This window comes from Lissotriton vulgaris, chromosome 1_1 (genome assembly GCF_964263255.1).
Source record: "Lissotriton vulgaris chromosome 1_1, aLisVul1.2, whole genome shotgun sequence".
NCBI lineage: Eukaryota > Metazoa > Chordata > Amphibia > Caudata > Salamandridae > Lissotriton > Lissotriton vulgaris.
Window position 1 is genome coordinate 2,053,756,288 of NC_141685.1, and position 17,658 is coordinate 2,053,773,945.

The window sequence follows — 17,658 nt, forward strand, 5'->3', positions numbered from 1 at the left end:
TCATTAAATGAATTTGGGGGATCATCAAAATCCGTGATTGACAATAAGAGGTGTGAAGCTAGAACCTCTTGTATACTGATAGGGTTAGTAGCAGTCTCTTCTAGGTCATCCTCGGAAATTGTATGTTCAGTTGGGGAGCCCCAGAAGTATTTTTTAAGTTTGAGTCCTCTGATGTATTTGAACAAATCAATCTTTATCCTACATGGATCGCCATGGTCCACAGGATTAAAACTGAGACCCTTGCTTAATAATGAGATCATGTCCCTGTCCAGGTTCATGGATGAAAGGTTAATCACCTGTACATCCTGACCAAGTGAATTCCTCACTTCTTGGTGCCCGACCTCAGTTTCTCTCTGTAGTCGTCTCTGTCCTCCTCTCTGGCCTCTGCGGGTTTTACGTGTGTTGGGTTTACTCTTGTTCGGTTGATAATTTTCATTGTCCTGACTTCCCGAGAAATAGCACTGCTGGTTCCAGAGGTTGTCGGAGTCATTCTTGGATCTTGATTGGCGGTTGCGTTATCTTCAGGTTCGCTCTCAGTTTCCGGAACGCTGCTAAGGGAGGTGTTGCTTGAGGATATATTTGATGCTCCAGTTTTGGCAGCTTGTTGGTTGTTAGTTGCCTGTTGGTTGTTAGTAGGTTTGCGTATTTGTTGATCATATTTCTTCGCAAAAGTGAACACTCTTCCCTCACGGTAGTCTGCTTCGTCTCTTCGTATCTGTCTTGCCTTACGGTCTTTGAGATCATTTTGATGTTTGGTCAAGATGTCCTCAAGAATTTTATAGTTTTTCTCAGTCGCATCCTTGAGATTAAGGGCTTCTATCTCCTTCTCTAGTTCCACAATTTCTGCCTGTAATTTGGTTACTTTACGGTCTGCATTTTCTATTAAAATTCTCATTAAGTTTGTTGAGTTCATGGTTACTGAATCCTCCCATTTATTCAGGAGGTCGTCGTCGAGATCATCAAAAGTCGGGAAGGTCTGTGATCGAAGACCTCTCGGGATTCTTTGCACCCTTAGATATTGTTTCAAAGTTGCGCCGTCCCACCAGCGCGAATTTTCCGTTTTTTTAAGTCGTTCTAGTTTAAGACATTTTTGTTTCAAGCTGGTTCCCGTTTGCTGGTTTCCACTTATCCTAGTGGTGGTTGGATGTGTGCCTTTGGAGAGATTTTCAAACATCTCGGAGGCGATCTTATCCCTGTCCATTGTGAATTTGGTAGTAGCTGGGTTAAAAACCGTAGTGGCTGCCTTCCTGAGTCAAGAATTTATAAAGTCAGAGAAAAGGTTTTTAAGTGTTCAGGAATATGGCGCTCAGCTGCTCACGGTAAGTATTAGAGTCTCGTGGTATAGGATTAGGTGCTTCTTGGCAGAGGAAAACCTTAACCTCTGTGAGAGAAGAGGTTCTGAAACCCCTCTCTAATGTAATTGGACAAGAATCCAGAGCACACTTTGTGTATCAAATTGAATTTCAAACTTTAAACGGTCAAATGGTTAAAGCGATGGGATAGATCATACACGCATAAGTATTTCAAAAACGAATTTTATTGTTCAACAGTGTTCTTTCCTCAGAATCACTGTGTGTATCACTATAGCCTACACGTGTTTCATCACAGCATGTGGCTGTGAATCTTCAGGGCTAAAAGGGATGTATAAAAGAAAAACATAAAAAACACAAAGAAGAAAATCAAAAAGTACATATAATATGTGTAGAGGGTGGGGACACCAGTGAAGTGGAAACCAAAAAGGATGAGGATGGGAAAAGGAGACAGAAGGTGACTTATGGTTAGAAAACTCCAGAGCAGTTATTTCTAACGGGTCTATATTATTGGCGCGTGTGATAGGTTGTGTGTAGTGACATGCGGCCTTTAAGAGAGTCTTCTGACAGGTGATAGATTCATGAGTTAATCCTAAGCATATAAAATTGTGGTGTGAGGTGACTTTACACGATTAAGTATTGTCCATTCGGTGGTCTAGACCCTAAACTTTCATTTGAACTGTTCCCAGCCTCAAATGGGCATACAATTAAATCAAGTATCTAGTGAATGACTCAAAAAATGGGTTCAACATTTCAAATCAATATTTGGCAACGGAAAAACATGACCTGTACGACTGTGTACAGCTGCGAGAAATATATCTGAATAAAGCACTGTTAATGAATACGAATCTAGTACCCACTTGCCTTGACATAACCAACTTTTGTTCATTCATGGGACAAGTGTCCATGCATAAGTGAGTATAAACAATTAAAACAAACACGAGAAAACGTCTATCATTGTTCCAAATCTACAGAGTAATCCAACTAAACATGCTATTCGTCCAGACAAATTCTCTGCTTGACTGCGGGTACTTAGCCTAATGGTGACTGTCATAAATCAAAATCCACAATATTTAAACTTCACATACTAATTGTGCAGATAGATTCTCTTATTTTTAAGCGGGTACATAGTGTGTTAGCTTTCATCCTGAATGAAAAAATGCCTCAATACTATTAATCATCACACTCGTAGTCACCTGAATGCTTAATTAGAAATGGACAAAAGTTGAACAATTCCCTTGTACTCAGTTCAAACCCTCACCACGACAGAACCCTATAGGTTTCAAGGGCATATGTGGTTATCATAATCAGTTTTTAGACCGTCTAGATAGAAGTTAATGACTACAGATTTTTATCCTATTCAGCGCGCACTCGAATTTATAGTGCACACATGGGTTGAAAGTACTGCGTTACGAGATTAAACGAGAAATCCGGAAAAATAATGTTCAAGTTGGAGAAGGGGGGGATTAGGGAATTACCTGATCTGAATGATCAAGGCGCGTTATCTGTCGAGGAAGGACAAAAAAAGTGTAATCAGCATGGATATAGCAGGCCGATGTCAGATAACACATTCTTTGCTACAAATTACGAAGGAGAAGTCAGGATTTAATAAGGGAGAGAAACTCACCGGGAGACCGGTGATAATTCCGTCCCGGTCCTAATCGGGATGTTTACGTATAGTGGGAGAACGGTATCGAGGGTACTCGGTTGCCGTTTCGTCAAACAGTAAGGATCGTGTGTACCAGTTCACACAGCGTCGGTGCTATTCGAGCTGTGTGATAAAAAGAGACGGGAAAATTAATGAAGTAAAAGTACTTCGGTAAGGAAATCTAGCGCGAAGCCAAAATCTTCCTGAAGAGGCCGTTACTGTGGCTTACCTGTTAGCCCGTGGGTTGAGCCGAATGCAGCTCCTGTTTCCGAGATGCGGGAACAAACACCACGTGGTTCCCGCCCCTAAAATAGGGTAGTTGAAAAAACGACTAGAACGCTCAGGTTGATTAATAATTGGCCCATAATAGAAGAGTTACTACTTAAAAAGTCAGAATCAACGACAATTTGCACAAAGTGCATGTGTCCAGGTGAGGGCCGCGAAAATCCATAAAAAAAGGACCGGGTGAAATTTAAAGCTCAAAAATAGAAGCCCCATGAAAAATTGGCCAAGGGGAAGAAATTTTTTTTTTTTTTTCTTTAGCAACAGAGAATATGAAATGAAGGGTGTAGTTCACAGTATACTGAGGACCCCACTAAAGTCCCATGAGTACAATATTGAAACAGCGTACTGTCAGTATTGTACCTGTGTAACAGATTCACTATAATATTTTGATAGTCCCTACACTCACTCACATGGTGAGAAACTAGAGCCAGGTAAAACGGAGTGAAAAAACGGCTCTCCTTCGTAGCTAGCATGGAACAAGCTCCATAGGAAGTAGGATCCTTTATGGAGATGTTTTGGAGTTTATTAAAAAAAGACCCGAGAAATACAATGGAAAAGTGATCCATTCCCGCTTGTAAAAGCAGATATGTGGGAAGTACGATCAGGGCACTCAAGGAACGTATCAGAGAACATGCTAGAGCTTATGCCACTAAAGACCCACGATATCCCATGGCCATACATATGGCTACTTGTCCTGCACAAGGTGAGAATAAGACATTCACGTTCTACGGTATTGATGTGATACAGCCCTCTGTAAGAGGGGGAAACAGAGAACTTCGTCTTAGAAGGCTGGAAGCACTATGGATCATGCGTCTGGATTCCACCAACAGAGGCCAAAACACAGATGATGAACTACATTTCTTCCTAGGTTAGGAAGATCAAAAGGCTATTGCTAACAGTGACCAGGTATCACCACTGTATATGAGGACAATATGCAGTGGTTAATGTAACAAGGAGTAATACACAAGCATTATGTACATTCAAAATTCACGAAGAATTTATACAGTCTGTATGAGAATTTTCTAACTGAATTGTTTGAATAACTATGTTTACAAAAATGTAGATTGAATTGCCAGAAATAATGTCACCAATCACACCCGCTAAAGGATGTTGCCATTAATTTCCCCAAGACATTAAGTGTTATGTTTTCCTTCTCCTCCCGGTTGGGAGTTGCTTTCCACTTTTTTCTGCCAATCCCAAGGATAAGAATTCTAAAATCCTATAAAATAGGGGAATGGATCACTTTTCCATTGTATTTCTCGGGTCTTTTTTTAATAAACTCCAAAACATCTCCATAAAGGATCCTACTTCCTATGGAGCTTGTTCCATGCTAGCTACGAAGGAGAGCCGTTTTTTCACTCCGTTTTACCTGGCTCTAGTTTCTCACCATGTGAGTGAGTGTAGGGACTATCAAAATATTATAGTGAATCTGTTACACAGGTACAATACTGACAGTACGCTGTTTCAATATTGTACTCATGGGACTTTAGTGGGGTCCTCAGTATACTGTGAACTACACCCTTCATTTCATATTCTCTGTTGCTAAAGAAAAAAAAAAAAAATATTTCTTCCCCTTGGCCAATTTTTCATGGGGCTTCTATTTTTGAGCTTTAAATTTCACCCGGTCCTTTTTTTATGGATTTTCGCGGCCCTCACCTGGACACATGCACTTTGTGCAAATTGTCGTTGATTCTGACTTTTTAAGTAGTAACTCTTCTATTATGGGCCAATTATTAATCAACCTGAGCGTTCTAGTCGTTTTTTCAACTACCCTATTTTAGGGGCGGGAACCACGTGGTGTTTGTTCCCGCATCTCGGAAACAGGAGCTGCATTCGGCTCAACCCACGGGCTAACAGGTAAGCCACAGTAACGGCCTCTTCAGGAAGATTTTGGCTTCGCGCTAGATTTCCTTACCGAAGTACTTTTACTTCATTAATTTTCCCGTCTCTTTTTATCACACAGCTCGAATAGCACCGACGCTGTGTGAACTGGTACACACGATCCTTACTGTTTGACGAAACGGCAACCGAGTACCCTCGATACCGTTCTCCCACTATACGTAAACATCCCGATTAGGACCGGGACGGAATTATCACCGGTCTCCCGGTGAGTTTCTCTCCCTTATTAAATCCTGACTTCTCCTTCGTAATTTGTAGCAAAGAATGTGTTATCTGACATCGGCCTGCTATATCCATGCTGATTACACTTTTTTTGTCCTTCCTCGACAGATAACGCGCCTTGATCATTCAGATCAGGTAATTCCCTAATCCCCCCCTTCTCCAACTTGAACATTATTTTTCCGGATTTCTCGTTTAATCTCGTAACGCAGTACTTTCAACCCATGTGTGCACTATAAATTCGAGTGCGCGCTGAATAGGATAAAAATCTGTAGTCATTAACTTCTATCTAGACGGTCTAAAAACTGATTATGATAACCACATATGCCCTTGAAACCTATAGGGTTCTGTCGTGGTGAGGGTTTGAACTGAGTACAAGGGAATTGTTCAACTTTTGTCCATTTCTAATTAAGCATTCAGGTGACTACGAGTGTGATGATTAATAGTATTGAGGCATTTTTTCATTCAGGATGAAAGCTAACACACTATGTACCCGCTTAAAAATAAGAGAATCTATCTGCACAATTAGTATGTGAAGTTTAAATATTGTGGATTTTGATTTATGACAGTCACCATTAGGCTAAGTACCCGCAGTCAAGCAGAGAATTTGTCTGGACGAATAGCATGTTTAGTTGGATTACTCTGTAGATTTGGAACAATGATAGACGTTTTCTCGTGTTTGTTTTAATTGTTTATACTCACTTATGCATGGACACTTGTCCCATGAATGAACAAAAGTTGGTTATGTCAAGGCAAGTGGGTACTAGATTCGTATTCATTAACAGTGCTTTATTCAGATATATTTCTCGCAGCTGTACACAGTCGTACAGGTCATGTTTTTCCGTTGCCAAATATTGATTTGAAATGTTGAACCCATTTTTTGAGTCATTCACTAGATACTTGATTTAATTGTATGCCCATTTGAGGCTGGGAACAGTTCAAATGAAAGTTTAGGGTCTAGACCACCGAATGGACAATACTTAATCGTGTAAAGTCACCTCACACCACAATTTTATATGCTTAGGATTAACTCATGAATCTATCACCTGTCAGAAGACTCTCTTAAAGGCCGCATGTCACTACACACAACCTATCACACGCGCCAATAATATATACCCGTTAGAAATAACTGCTCTGGAGTTTTCTAACCATAAGTCACCTTCTGTCTCCTTTTCCCATCCTCATCCTTTTTGGTTTCCACTTCACTGGTGTCCCCACCCTCTACACATATTATATGTACTTTTTGATTTTCTTCTTTGTGTTTTTTATGTTTTTCTTTTATACATCCCTTTTAGCCCTGAAGATTCACAGCCACATGCTGTGATGAAACACGTGTAGGCTATAGTGATACACACAGTGATTCTGAGGAAAGAACACTGTTGAACAATAAAATTCGTTTTTGAAATACTTATGCGTGTATGATCTATCCCATCGCTTTAACCATTTGACCGTTTAAAGTTTGAAATTCAATTTGATACACAAAGTGTGCTCTGGATTCTTGTCCAATTACATTAGAGAGGGGTTTCAGAACCTCTTCTCTCACAGAGGTTAAGGTTTTCCTCTGCCAAGAAGCACCTAATCCTATACCACGAGACTCTAATACTTACCGTGAGCAGCTGAGCGCCATATTCCTGAACACTTAAAAACCTTTTCTCTGACTTTATAAGTTCCACCCTCCTAGGTTTCCTAGAATTGATCACAATGCATGAGTTCCTTTTCTCTAGTTTCCCTACCCTACTCACTCTGCAAACCATGATGATCTTATTATACAACAAAGAATGACATAAGTACAGCTGACCCGAAAGCCAATAAACAACGTTTTTGATCATATTATAGCTCTCTGTAGCACCATAATTCAAAGAAGGCACATTTGCCAAAACACCGACGAATGGTGTAGCTGCTGGGGGTAACTGTAGGGTTGTCTTGGCTAAAGGTAAACCTTTGGTAGATAGCTCTAAGGGGTCAGTTACCTGGCAGAAGAATGCCCACGAGACTCCCGAATTCCCCACCCTGCCCATGCCTCTGCCCAATGCAAGAGGGAGGGGAAAAATATTTCTAATTGGACAATATGTCTGAGGTATAGTCTGCCCTCTAGACTTCCCCTGCAATCCTACCCTATGTGACCATGGCATATTGTTGTCTAAAGAGTCGCATCAGATAGGTTCCACTAACAGCACTGACAAAAGGACGAGGAACCTCCTCTGCGGTGGTATAAGCATTGACTGACCCACTTTCAAGATCCTTCTCTAGCAGAGGAGGGAGTAATAAGGGTAAAGTGGGGTCCAATTCAATTGAGTTTTTCCCCTGTGTGTCCTTATAAGGATTGCGCCAGCATACCCTTTCCATAGCACAAGGATTGGTCTGACTGCAAACAGTTACATAGGACTTGGGAAAATTCACCAATTGCGCCTCCATATCAACCAGGTGCTTTTTTATTGGGTCTAACAGCTTGTGAAGGATTGAGAAGAGATGTCTGCACAGAATCTCAAAACTTGGTATATCCCCTAGCTTGCAGATTGGTCCCATGCCTGATTTTGGCTAATTTTACTGTGATGTGGAGTGCGAAGCTCGGGTATTAGTTCTCTTGCGCTTGGCAGCAGGTTTAGGGGAATAGTTAGCATTAATAGAGCTACGAAGTGTCAAACAAATGCGTTGGTTGACAACTGCAACTGAAGCCCTATTTGCATCTCCTTCATCTCCCACAGGGCAGGGAATAGAAGCCCCTTCTACTTTCCTTGCTACTCCATCTAGCGTAGGCTCACAGGGCTCGCCCTTGGTGCTGATAGTTTTTGAGGCATTATCTCCATGACCCCTTCCATTATCCAGGGAGAGTCTTCTCTCTGCCAGTGCTATCTCATTTAATACCATCCCAATGGTCCTCTCGAGCATGGCGTCTATGCTTGTTTGTCTATGAAATGATGTAGTATGACCCATTGCATTGCACTTATCCATGGCTTTAGTTGTGCCCCGTCAGCAAGGGAGACAGTTCCTGCACTTATATGTAAAGAGAAGCCCTCCTCTAGGCGATAACACCCATCCAAACAGCAGAGGTCAAAAGGGGGAAAAAGAAAGCTGCCAAGGCCCACCCTGCTAAGTAGCGATGACCCGTCAGCTGAAAAGGTTGGGGGCCTGTCGCTTAGGCGAGACACGATTAAAAGTGGAAAAATAGATCCTCAGAAAAATAAACATGTCTTAATCCTGGACGGTTGATGCTATAGTGGTGGCCCAGCCTCTTCAGGCAGACCAAGGGTGCAGACATGTCTGCCTGAAGCCTGGACTTTGCCTGGGTGCATACCACATGTGTCTCATGCCGAGGGATGACTACAGGCACGCAGAAAGTGGTGAAGACCTGGCCTCTCCTCTGGGGTGGCAAAGGCATCTGAAACGTACAATCCCTTACATATAGTGGCCCACAACAATGCTGTGTCCTGTGCAGCTGGATGACTGCAAGAGCTGTGTAGCACTCGGTGTGGGAAACAGTGAATTCCTGGCCCTTCATCTGGGGTGGCAAAGGCGTATGGGACCTGCAGTTCCCACCATACAATGGCCCAACTACGATGCTGTGTTCTGCACTGCAGGATGACTGCAGGCACTTTGTAGCACTGCGCGTGGGAAGTAGTAAATTCCTGGCCCCTCCTTGGGGCAGAAAAGGCCTGTTGGACCTGCATTCCCTTCTGTAAATTGGCTCAATGCAATGCGTTTTTTATCATAGCTCTGGTCTTGTGCCTGGTTAGCAGAGACCAAGGCATAGTCAGTCAGTTACCAATAGTACGAGTCAAAAAATGGGTGTGATCAGGATAAAAGGGTAATAAGGATGACATTCTCTCACCTATTTCCAGCTGACTCTGCGGCAGAATATTTCAACCATTCAACATGGAAAGTGAGAAGTAATTGGGGTTTATCCCCACTATGCCGACCCATATGCCAAAGATATATACAAAACAATTAAAATTTACCCCTGCTTGCCATGAGGGATACAGTGGGCCTTATGTATGCAGGAAAATTGTTGAGGGTTTGGTGAAGGGGAAAGGACTGATTCCTGGCCATCCCATCCCATCCCACTCTTATATGAGTCTTTAACCCCTTCGATGCTCATGACGAGCTCAGCTCGTCATAAGGCACGGTTGAGCTGTGCACATGATGAGCTGAGCTCGTCATGAACAATGGGAATAGAGATCATGCAGCACAGGAGGGGAATTGCTGCAGCAGCGATGGTGTTAAAAAATTCATACATTTATAGCTCTGTTATCTAGTAAGATTTCAGCTCTCCTGAGGGAAGATTCTTAGTAAACCATCTAATCAGTCCCCCAGGGAGATAAAAAGACTGTTTGTTGGGGCATGCCCAATAAATGAGTGGTCCTCACTAACCCTTTTTCTTGATTACCAAGCAAAGTTGCTAGTGTCTAGAGCGCTTTGTATCTCCCCGGAGAAGGATAAACGGGGGGCATACCTGAGTATGGGGGAGGACTGGCCCTTGCCTGAGGGTCTTCTCCCCTCAATCTCACAAAAGAAATCCCTGGCATCACTTATTTGGTCTTTATCCCACCGGGGGCTGATTGGGGAAAACCCAATATCTGCTGCACTTTTGCGATGGTGGCATTGCTTGATGCCAGGGTGTATCAACGCTCTTTCTTTGGCTTTAAAATATCTGGTGTCTAATGAACTTCCGCTGCCCTAGAGGGGTAGATTGGGGGAAAGACTGTATTTCCCGTGACATTGGGAATTAAATGCCCTTGAACAGGCGGGGCTTCCTCTCTGCAAGAACTGAACCTCTGGGGTCTGGTGTGGGTGTATTCCTACTTGCGGATCAACCTTTGAGGGCAATCCCCAAGCTAAGATCCACTAGGGGAAACATAGTGCTGGAAAAAGGACCTCGTCATATTTCCAGCACTGCCTCTTCTGCAGAGATCAGTACTCTTGGGCAGAGTTGTGCTCCCTAACACCGATCAAAGTGAAAGTAGACCGTGCCATTAGCGTAGTCTACTTTCACTTTGTTTTTCTGTGAACTTTGCAGTGAGCACGCTGGGGTTACGGCAAAACAAAAGCTCTTTCTGAAGGTGTGTCTTGACTTTCCTTTTTGAAAAGAAGTGCTTCTGTTTTTTTACAAATTACATATTTTCTATTCTGGTTTGTGAGGTAAACTGAATGGTAGACTATCAGAGATAGAAATCCCAGCCTTCATCTGATATGTCACCCTCACTGACTGTACAGAAAACTCACTTGCGTACGGTATTTTTGATCAAGAGTATTCTTTGATAGGAACAATAGAAATGGAGAGAGGACATTTTAGAGAAATGTTAGTTGGAGGCTGGGTGCAACAAATCAACATTGAAGATAAAGAAGTAAAGAACTTAATACAACAATCACATGTATTTAAAAGGATGAACCTTTAGAATGAAAAATGCCACAATAATAACGTTTAAGACTCTGGACTGTGCTGCAGGCTACTGGATACAGTGAGAAACAGTTGACAATTAGCTGTAGGCATCTGGGGTAAAATCAATGCTCTGGAAGGATGCAAGAGCATTGAATGTTCAAAGGCAAATTGGATAATCTCAGTTGTTTGTTGGGTATTTTCTTGATGGTTTATTTTTCCTGCGTGTATCATGAAGTGGTCAGTCAAGTGGCTACATCCATGGTACAAGTTTAAAGGTGCATACCCTGACTATGATTTATTGAATTTCTGTAGCACCAACCAAACCCACCAGGGAAGCACAGCACCTTAAACAGAGGCAAATTATTCAATTGGAAACATTTTTGTGAGTAGCCTTCAAATGGAAGCATGAGGTCAAGTTTTTTAAGTAGATTAGAGGAGGTAAATTGTGACAGTAGGAAGGACATACATAAACACATTAGTTTCCATAGTAGTAATATAATGATTCATGCTATGGGAGTAATTGTGACTTGATTGCAAGTAATTGGATGTTGCTTTAAGATCTTTTCACTACAAATACATTGGATTCAATTTCAAAGTCTTTTCAGCCATAAAGTCTTAAAGGTATCTCAAATTTGTAGAAATTAGGGTATAGTCCTGAGTACAAAATTGATTTCATAGATATGTTTTTGAGACCTGTTCATTATTTGGTCACAAGTCCCATGTTATACTTGGCGACTACTGCAGGTGAAGGGAGTAGCAAGCTCAGCAATACTTTGCTGCTGGGCATGCACTTTTACTGCATTGGCACCCTCTGATGTCATAGCAGAAAATGTGGATTTCATATGTGATGTCCAAGCAGCGAATATGTGGATTTTCTGTGTCCAACCTAAATCTCAGATTATCGAGTTGGAGGGATATTCTCAGTAAGAAAGTATAAAAACTCGAAACCAGAAGTCATAATTATCTTTTTGTAATGGGCAAATTCGACTTTAATTTTTCTATCCTAAGAACCTTTAAAAGGAGCTTGATGTCATCTCAAAAGTGAAAATAGCTATATTATGTTGCTAAAACGTAAAACAATAGTACTAGACACACTCACACACAACAAAAACACATATACATACACCATCCCAAATCCTATGGTAAATATAAGTGTGTCTCATATGAAAGTTGCACAATTAAAGAATTACCAATTTCAAAGCTTGCATCAATGAATCCAACAAGAGATGCAGGGATATTAAATCTTCTCTCCAGTTGTGTGATCATGTTTTTGGAGTAAACTCCTACCATTCCTTTTGTCAAATAGGAATACGATAGAGCCAGAAGAAAAACCTAGAAAATAGGAAACTACGTCACAGAATACTGTCATATTGATGTCAAACATCATTAGTTAGTGGTTTCAAATTATGATTTAGTTTTCTCTAAAATCTTCAGCAGTCATCAATAGTTATGATTATTGAGACCTAAGGTCTTTAAAACAATAAAGCAATCAATTCATAAGATACAATAAAACAAGAGGCACACATAAAAATACATATTTTCTAATATATATCACAATAATATAGTAGCACCATTGAAATTAGACTAAGTATTTAACTACATCTCTTCCTTTAAAATTTCGTCGACCACAGTTAAAAACAGTCCAATTGCAATTCTGATTTCATTTCTTTCACAAGCCCCACTGCTCATTTACACTCACAAATCCCATAAGCTGCTAAAAACCTGAAACAATCTAATAAAACATACAAATAGTCACACTTTATAGTGAAGAATCACACTATATATTCAGACCATTAGTACATTTTTCTTTGTCATTTAGGGCCATTAAGGTACCATGTATCGTCTTCCCTGGTACAGCTTTAATACAAAACATGTAGCTCCCTTTTAGAGGTATTCATTTCAAGGGTGCTAGCCTCGAGTATTAAGGATAATCTCCTAATGTTTCACCCAACCATTTTCTGCTTTCTTTCGCCCAGCTGAAATCACTGTGCCAAATTTAAGTTTTTACAGACAGTAGATGTTTTTTATTTTCCCTCCCTCATCCTTCCTAGTCACATTCTTACCAGCCCAACATATGCTAAATGGATCCAGGCTGGGAAACGGGTTCCATTATTATGGCCACTACCACAAACGTAATGGTAACAATCTCTTTGCACACATTTTCCAATTTAAGTACAGCGATTCTGCTTCTTACTAGATTTGGGGACATGATCATAGCAAGGTAGGCTATTAAGTTGGGGCATAATGAGGATCCTCCATTGTAACTATTGAACTTTCAAAATCCACAAACGTAAGACAGAGCAATTGCTTTTAGGTATTCAACACGATCCTTCCAATTTAGGTTCATATTAAACCACACCCCTAAGTATTTATACTTTTTAACAATATATATTTTGTTTCCTCCTGATGTTTAGACCATTAATTTGGTTTTACCACATTGACTAGAAGCTTCTTCCATGTACAAGTCCTATGAAACACATTCAGTTTCCTTTTTGAGAACACCTCCGTCATGTCTCTTACTACCAAATCATCAGCATATAAAAGACATGGGACATGAAATACTTTCATCTTTGGGCATAATCCTTTGGCATCGTTTAGGGCAGCTAGCAAGTCCACTCGCTAGCTGGCAAACAGGCCCTGGCAAACTGCTCAGCTCGCCCCCCTGGGTTGGAAGTGGGGGTGCGGCTCCGCTGTTTGCTAGAGCCGGTTTTGGCCGATTTTTTTACAGGGGACCGATGTTGCCGACCACCGGTAGCAAAAATGGCCCCGGGGTCCCAAAACTGGCCCACACCAAGGTGGCCCACCTGGGAAACGCCCAGTGCCTGCTATGGCCAGTCCGGCTCGGTTCCAGGGTTGAATTACCCTCATTAAAACCTCTGTGCTTTTGCAGGTTTATATTGTAGATTTAAACTCAGACTTTCATCTGTTGCAGCAGGATCTTTAAAAATAACTTTTCACCAATATCTGGAAGGCTGATCAAGCCATAGTTTATCGCAAATGCAGCATCATCTTTCTTATAAATGGGTCTTATAATTGCCCCCTTCCAGCTTCTTTGGAAAAAGCTGGACACTAAAACTCGCCAGAATTTCCCAACATTTTCTGTTTCAATGACCTCTAGCATTTTGTTTCCAACATTTCCCCTGGTTTTTCATGTTTTTCTGATCTGTAGGATGTTATAGTTCCGTTTATCCCTCTATAAAATACTATGTTGCTCTTTATCAAATGTTTCCTGAATTTCCTTTTTCATTTCCTTTCTGTTGTTTTAGCCTCCAGCATTCCATATCAAACCATCCATTTTTATTCCTTAACCTGCTTTCCTCTAAATTCCCCTGTCACACTTTCTTTTTACTACAACTTGGTTAACAATTGCCTTATGCCATGTTAAGAAATCCTAGGGCACCTCAGCCCCTTAAATTAAATCTTGTTGTTGCTTTAAGGTACACCGAAATGTTATATGCTTTTCTTATATTCTTAAGGTGAGGCACCTAGGGTATTCAACATGCAAAGGGTGAACTGTTGCTCTAAGTTCTCCTTCCCCTAGATTTATCACTAGATGCAGTAGCCCATTGTTACTTCCTTTGGGCGTTAAAACGCAGAAATTCTCCACTTTAAAAAGAATCACAATTAGATAAAAAATATAATTTATCTGGCCCCCTGATTGCCATATTTAAAAGTTTGCCTTGCGGGGGAATCGGTGTAAAAGAGACCATTTGTACTGAGCTGTCCTATTGATGTTAAACGTTCTTGCAAAGCCATATCCCGGTATCTGAATTCAATCTTTGGGAACCTCGCTATGCTAATTTTGTAGTCACACAACCTATCTTTATATAATAAACCACGATAATGGGGATCCAATTTATGATTGAAATCCTCCATTAGTACCACCATTTGTGATGTGTATTGGAGTTTAATCTTTCTAGCTCTGCCTTCATGAGCTTGAGCAGGAGCCCATATTCATCCCCGCTTAAAGGCAGAATATATCAATTTTGGAGGCCATTTGTTTTTCAATTGTATGTAATTCAAGTAGACACATCAAAATCCATGTATTATTCAAAGTTAGTAGTGACAAATATTGCACCACCTTAGTGGATATACATGTCATAAGTCATGAAGATGCGTAACCCCTACCCTGCTACTCTGTTCTTTTAGAGATCAGGAAGAAGCTATCAATCGGTCCCGGCTGTTCGCACAGCCACGTTTCTTGCAAACACATCACCAAATATGTTTCATCTAGTTCATTCAATATTTTCAGTGATTAAACTTTCCTGAAACTACCAATATTCCAAGAGAGCAACTGCAGGCTGTTTGAAGTATCTTTCGCCTAATCAAGATCACTTCACTTTCATTGTAGGACGTATCTCATACGTTTTCATAGCATTTCGAAAGGCTGATTTCCTCCATTCCTACCATACAGTGCAGTTTTTCGTCACTCGGGAAATACAAGTCTTGCTGTTCTTGATCAATTTTCCATTACAGCAAATTTGCTAATATACCTCCACTTGGGATGTATACAACTGGATGTGATATTTAAGAAATGTCTTAACCACTGGCATTTGTAATTACTACCTCATCAGTCTGAACAAATGTAATACTTTCCCTCATTATCTCTCCTTCTTTTATTAATGCTGGCTTTATTAATTTCGAGTAGAGTAATACCTTTGTCACTTCTTTACCATTCGTACTTTAAACAAAGCCTACTTGCTTTATATCTTATGAGGATATATTTCCAAGTCTAGGGCACTTATAGAGGGGAAACAAAAGTTGTGAGTGATTTAACAGGATGAGATTTCTTAACCTTTTCTCCTTCTTAGCCTCCTGAATGGGTTCATGGTTGTTGTAAATTGGGGACTCTAGTTGGCATTAGTATGCACCCTGTCCAAGTAGGGACCATTCCTTCTAGTCAGGCTAAGACAGTTACACACCCAAGAAAACCCCTGTTCGACTTCTTGTTAGCTTGGCACAAACAGTCAGGCCTATCTCAGAGGAAATATGTGTGAAGCATTTTTACATAACACACACAGGAACACAGTGAAAACACTACAAATTGACACTACACCACTTAGAAAAACAAACAATCTTTATCTAAACCGAACAAGACCAAAACTACAAAAATCCAACACACAGAGCTCAAAATATCACTTTTTAAAGGTTTAAGCAATTCTATCCATAGAACTCTATGGATGCTGTCATTTTAGTACAAAGTACCTTGGATGCATCAAAATCCAAAAAGAAGAAAGGCCACAAAGGAAGGAAGCATCAGAAATACAGTCAATGGGCCGATTTCTAAGTTCCAGGGGAATGTAGATGTCAGTTCTGCTGCCCGTAGGCGAAGTATTGCATCAATTCCCCCCTGCGAGGAGATGCGGTGTGTCGATTTCCAAAGGCGGTTCCTTACTGCGGAGCGATGCAGTGGAAACTTGGTACAAAGGTGTGATGCGTGGAAACCAAGGCACACTGGAGATGATGGGGCGGTGGCATAACAGGTGCAGCATTGGTTGTTCCAGCCGTGGACTCGATGATGCTGGTATTCCTTCAGCCACCTAGCACGGCCTGCGCCAGAGTTCGATTGGCAATCTTAGACATCGGAGACTCCGTTTTCTAGACTTAGGCTGCAGCAAATTTTCGGACTGCTAACAGGTGCTATGTTGATTTTTCAGCCTCACCTTGGCCTTTGATGTAGCCATACTTTAAAGGAAAGTCTTTGTAATTTACAAGATTCTGCCTTGGCCTGGCTTGGCTCTAGACACACTACAGGGTGGGTGGAGACAGCAATGTGAAAGTACAGTGACAGCCCTGTTCAGGTCTTGTGTTTGTGCAGTCCATACAGTGATTTGGTTTACTCTACCATCCCATACTTAAGACCAATTTGAGTTTTATATTTCACTTTATTGGCCTTTTTTGTTTTAAATTCATTCCTACTCTGCCTGACTGATTGTGTCTGTGACCTCACCTGAAAAGATGGAATTTGGTTTGCTATGCTGGAGGGCTACACTGTGGCTGAGGCCAAGAAATGTTACCAGGAGAGGGGGTTGACCGGTAAAAGGTGCACAAGAAGGTGTAGTTCAAAAAGCCCTTGAGAGCATGGACAGAGGTCCAGTTGCTGCCAGTCACAAGAGGTGACCAGGAGGAAGAGGATGATGTGGTGGCATCATAGCAGGGCTTGCAGGAGGGTCATGGAATGCAGACTGTTGCGGAGGGGGTTGATCTATATCCAGTATTGGAGCTCCCTCCCTGTGTAGAAAGCAGTGTCTCTGCTCACAAGCTGTCCATGGAGGAACAGGTGGAAAGTAAAGGAGAGAGAGAATACAGACTGGAGATGGCCAAGCCCGACTGCTTTGTGACAAGCTACCAGGAGCTTGAGCACAGGGTAATTTGGGGTTTTGTGTCCTACCCTGACTAGTTTTGCGGTTGCTGCTTTACCAGGGCCCACACCCCAGTGAACCAGTAACACCAATTTCTAACAATAACTACTTACGTATGCCCTGCATGGTTTAATCATAGGCAATTTTTGGCTTTACAAATAATGATTGTAATAAGTTGAACACTCAGGCCCTATAAGTCACCACTTTGTTTAGGAGGCATACCATGTGTATAATGTATCTAGTAGGCAGGATCACCATACGACGGGCTATTACAGCTCCTAGTTCCTTGTGCAATGTCTCCAAAAACAGGACAGACTCAGAGAGCCAACTGACTGGCTCATGATCAAATGTATTAACCAATAAATGTAGAAAAGGATAAAAATTATACATTTGTACACGGGGTAATGGGCCAAGTGCTGCCCCCAGCAGGGAGTTTGAAGTAAAACAAAGGACCCTAATAAATCAAGCATTAAAAGATTTTGTGGGCAAGCACTTCAAGCATGGCCTGAAATCTATGGGGCCATCCACAAACAAAGCGAAGGCAGTGAAGGTGGACAT

The 17,658-nt window shown here is 41.4% G+C and overlaps 1 protein-coding gene across 1 annotated transcript in view; it reads right to left on the reverse strand.

Moving 5' to 3' along the window:
* LOC147751600 (solute carrier organic anion transporter family member 1A2-like) overlaps positions 1-17,658 on the reverse strand; it is an 853,363-nt gene that overhangs the window by 561,983 nt on the left and 273,722 nt on the right. The window contains exon 3 of the mRNA XM_086920549.1: positions 11,929-12,070. Within this exon, the coding sequence (XP_086776675.1) occupies positions 11,929-12,070 (142 nt within the window). The remainder of the gene's footprint in view (positions 1-11,928; positions 12,071-17,658) is intronic.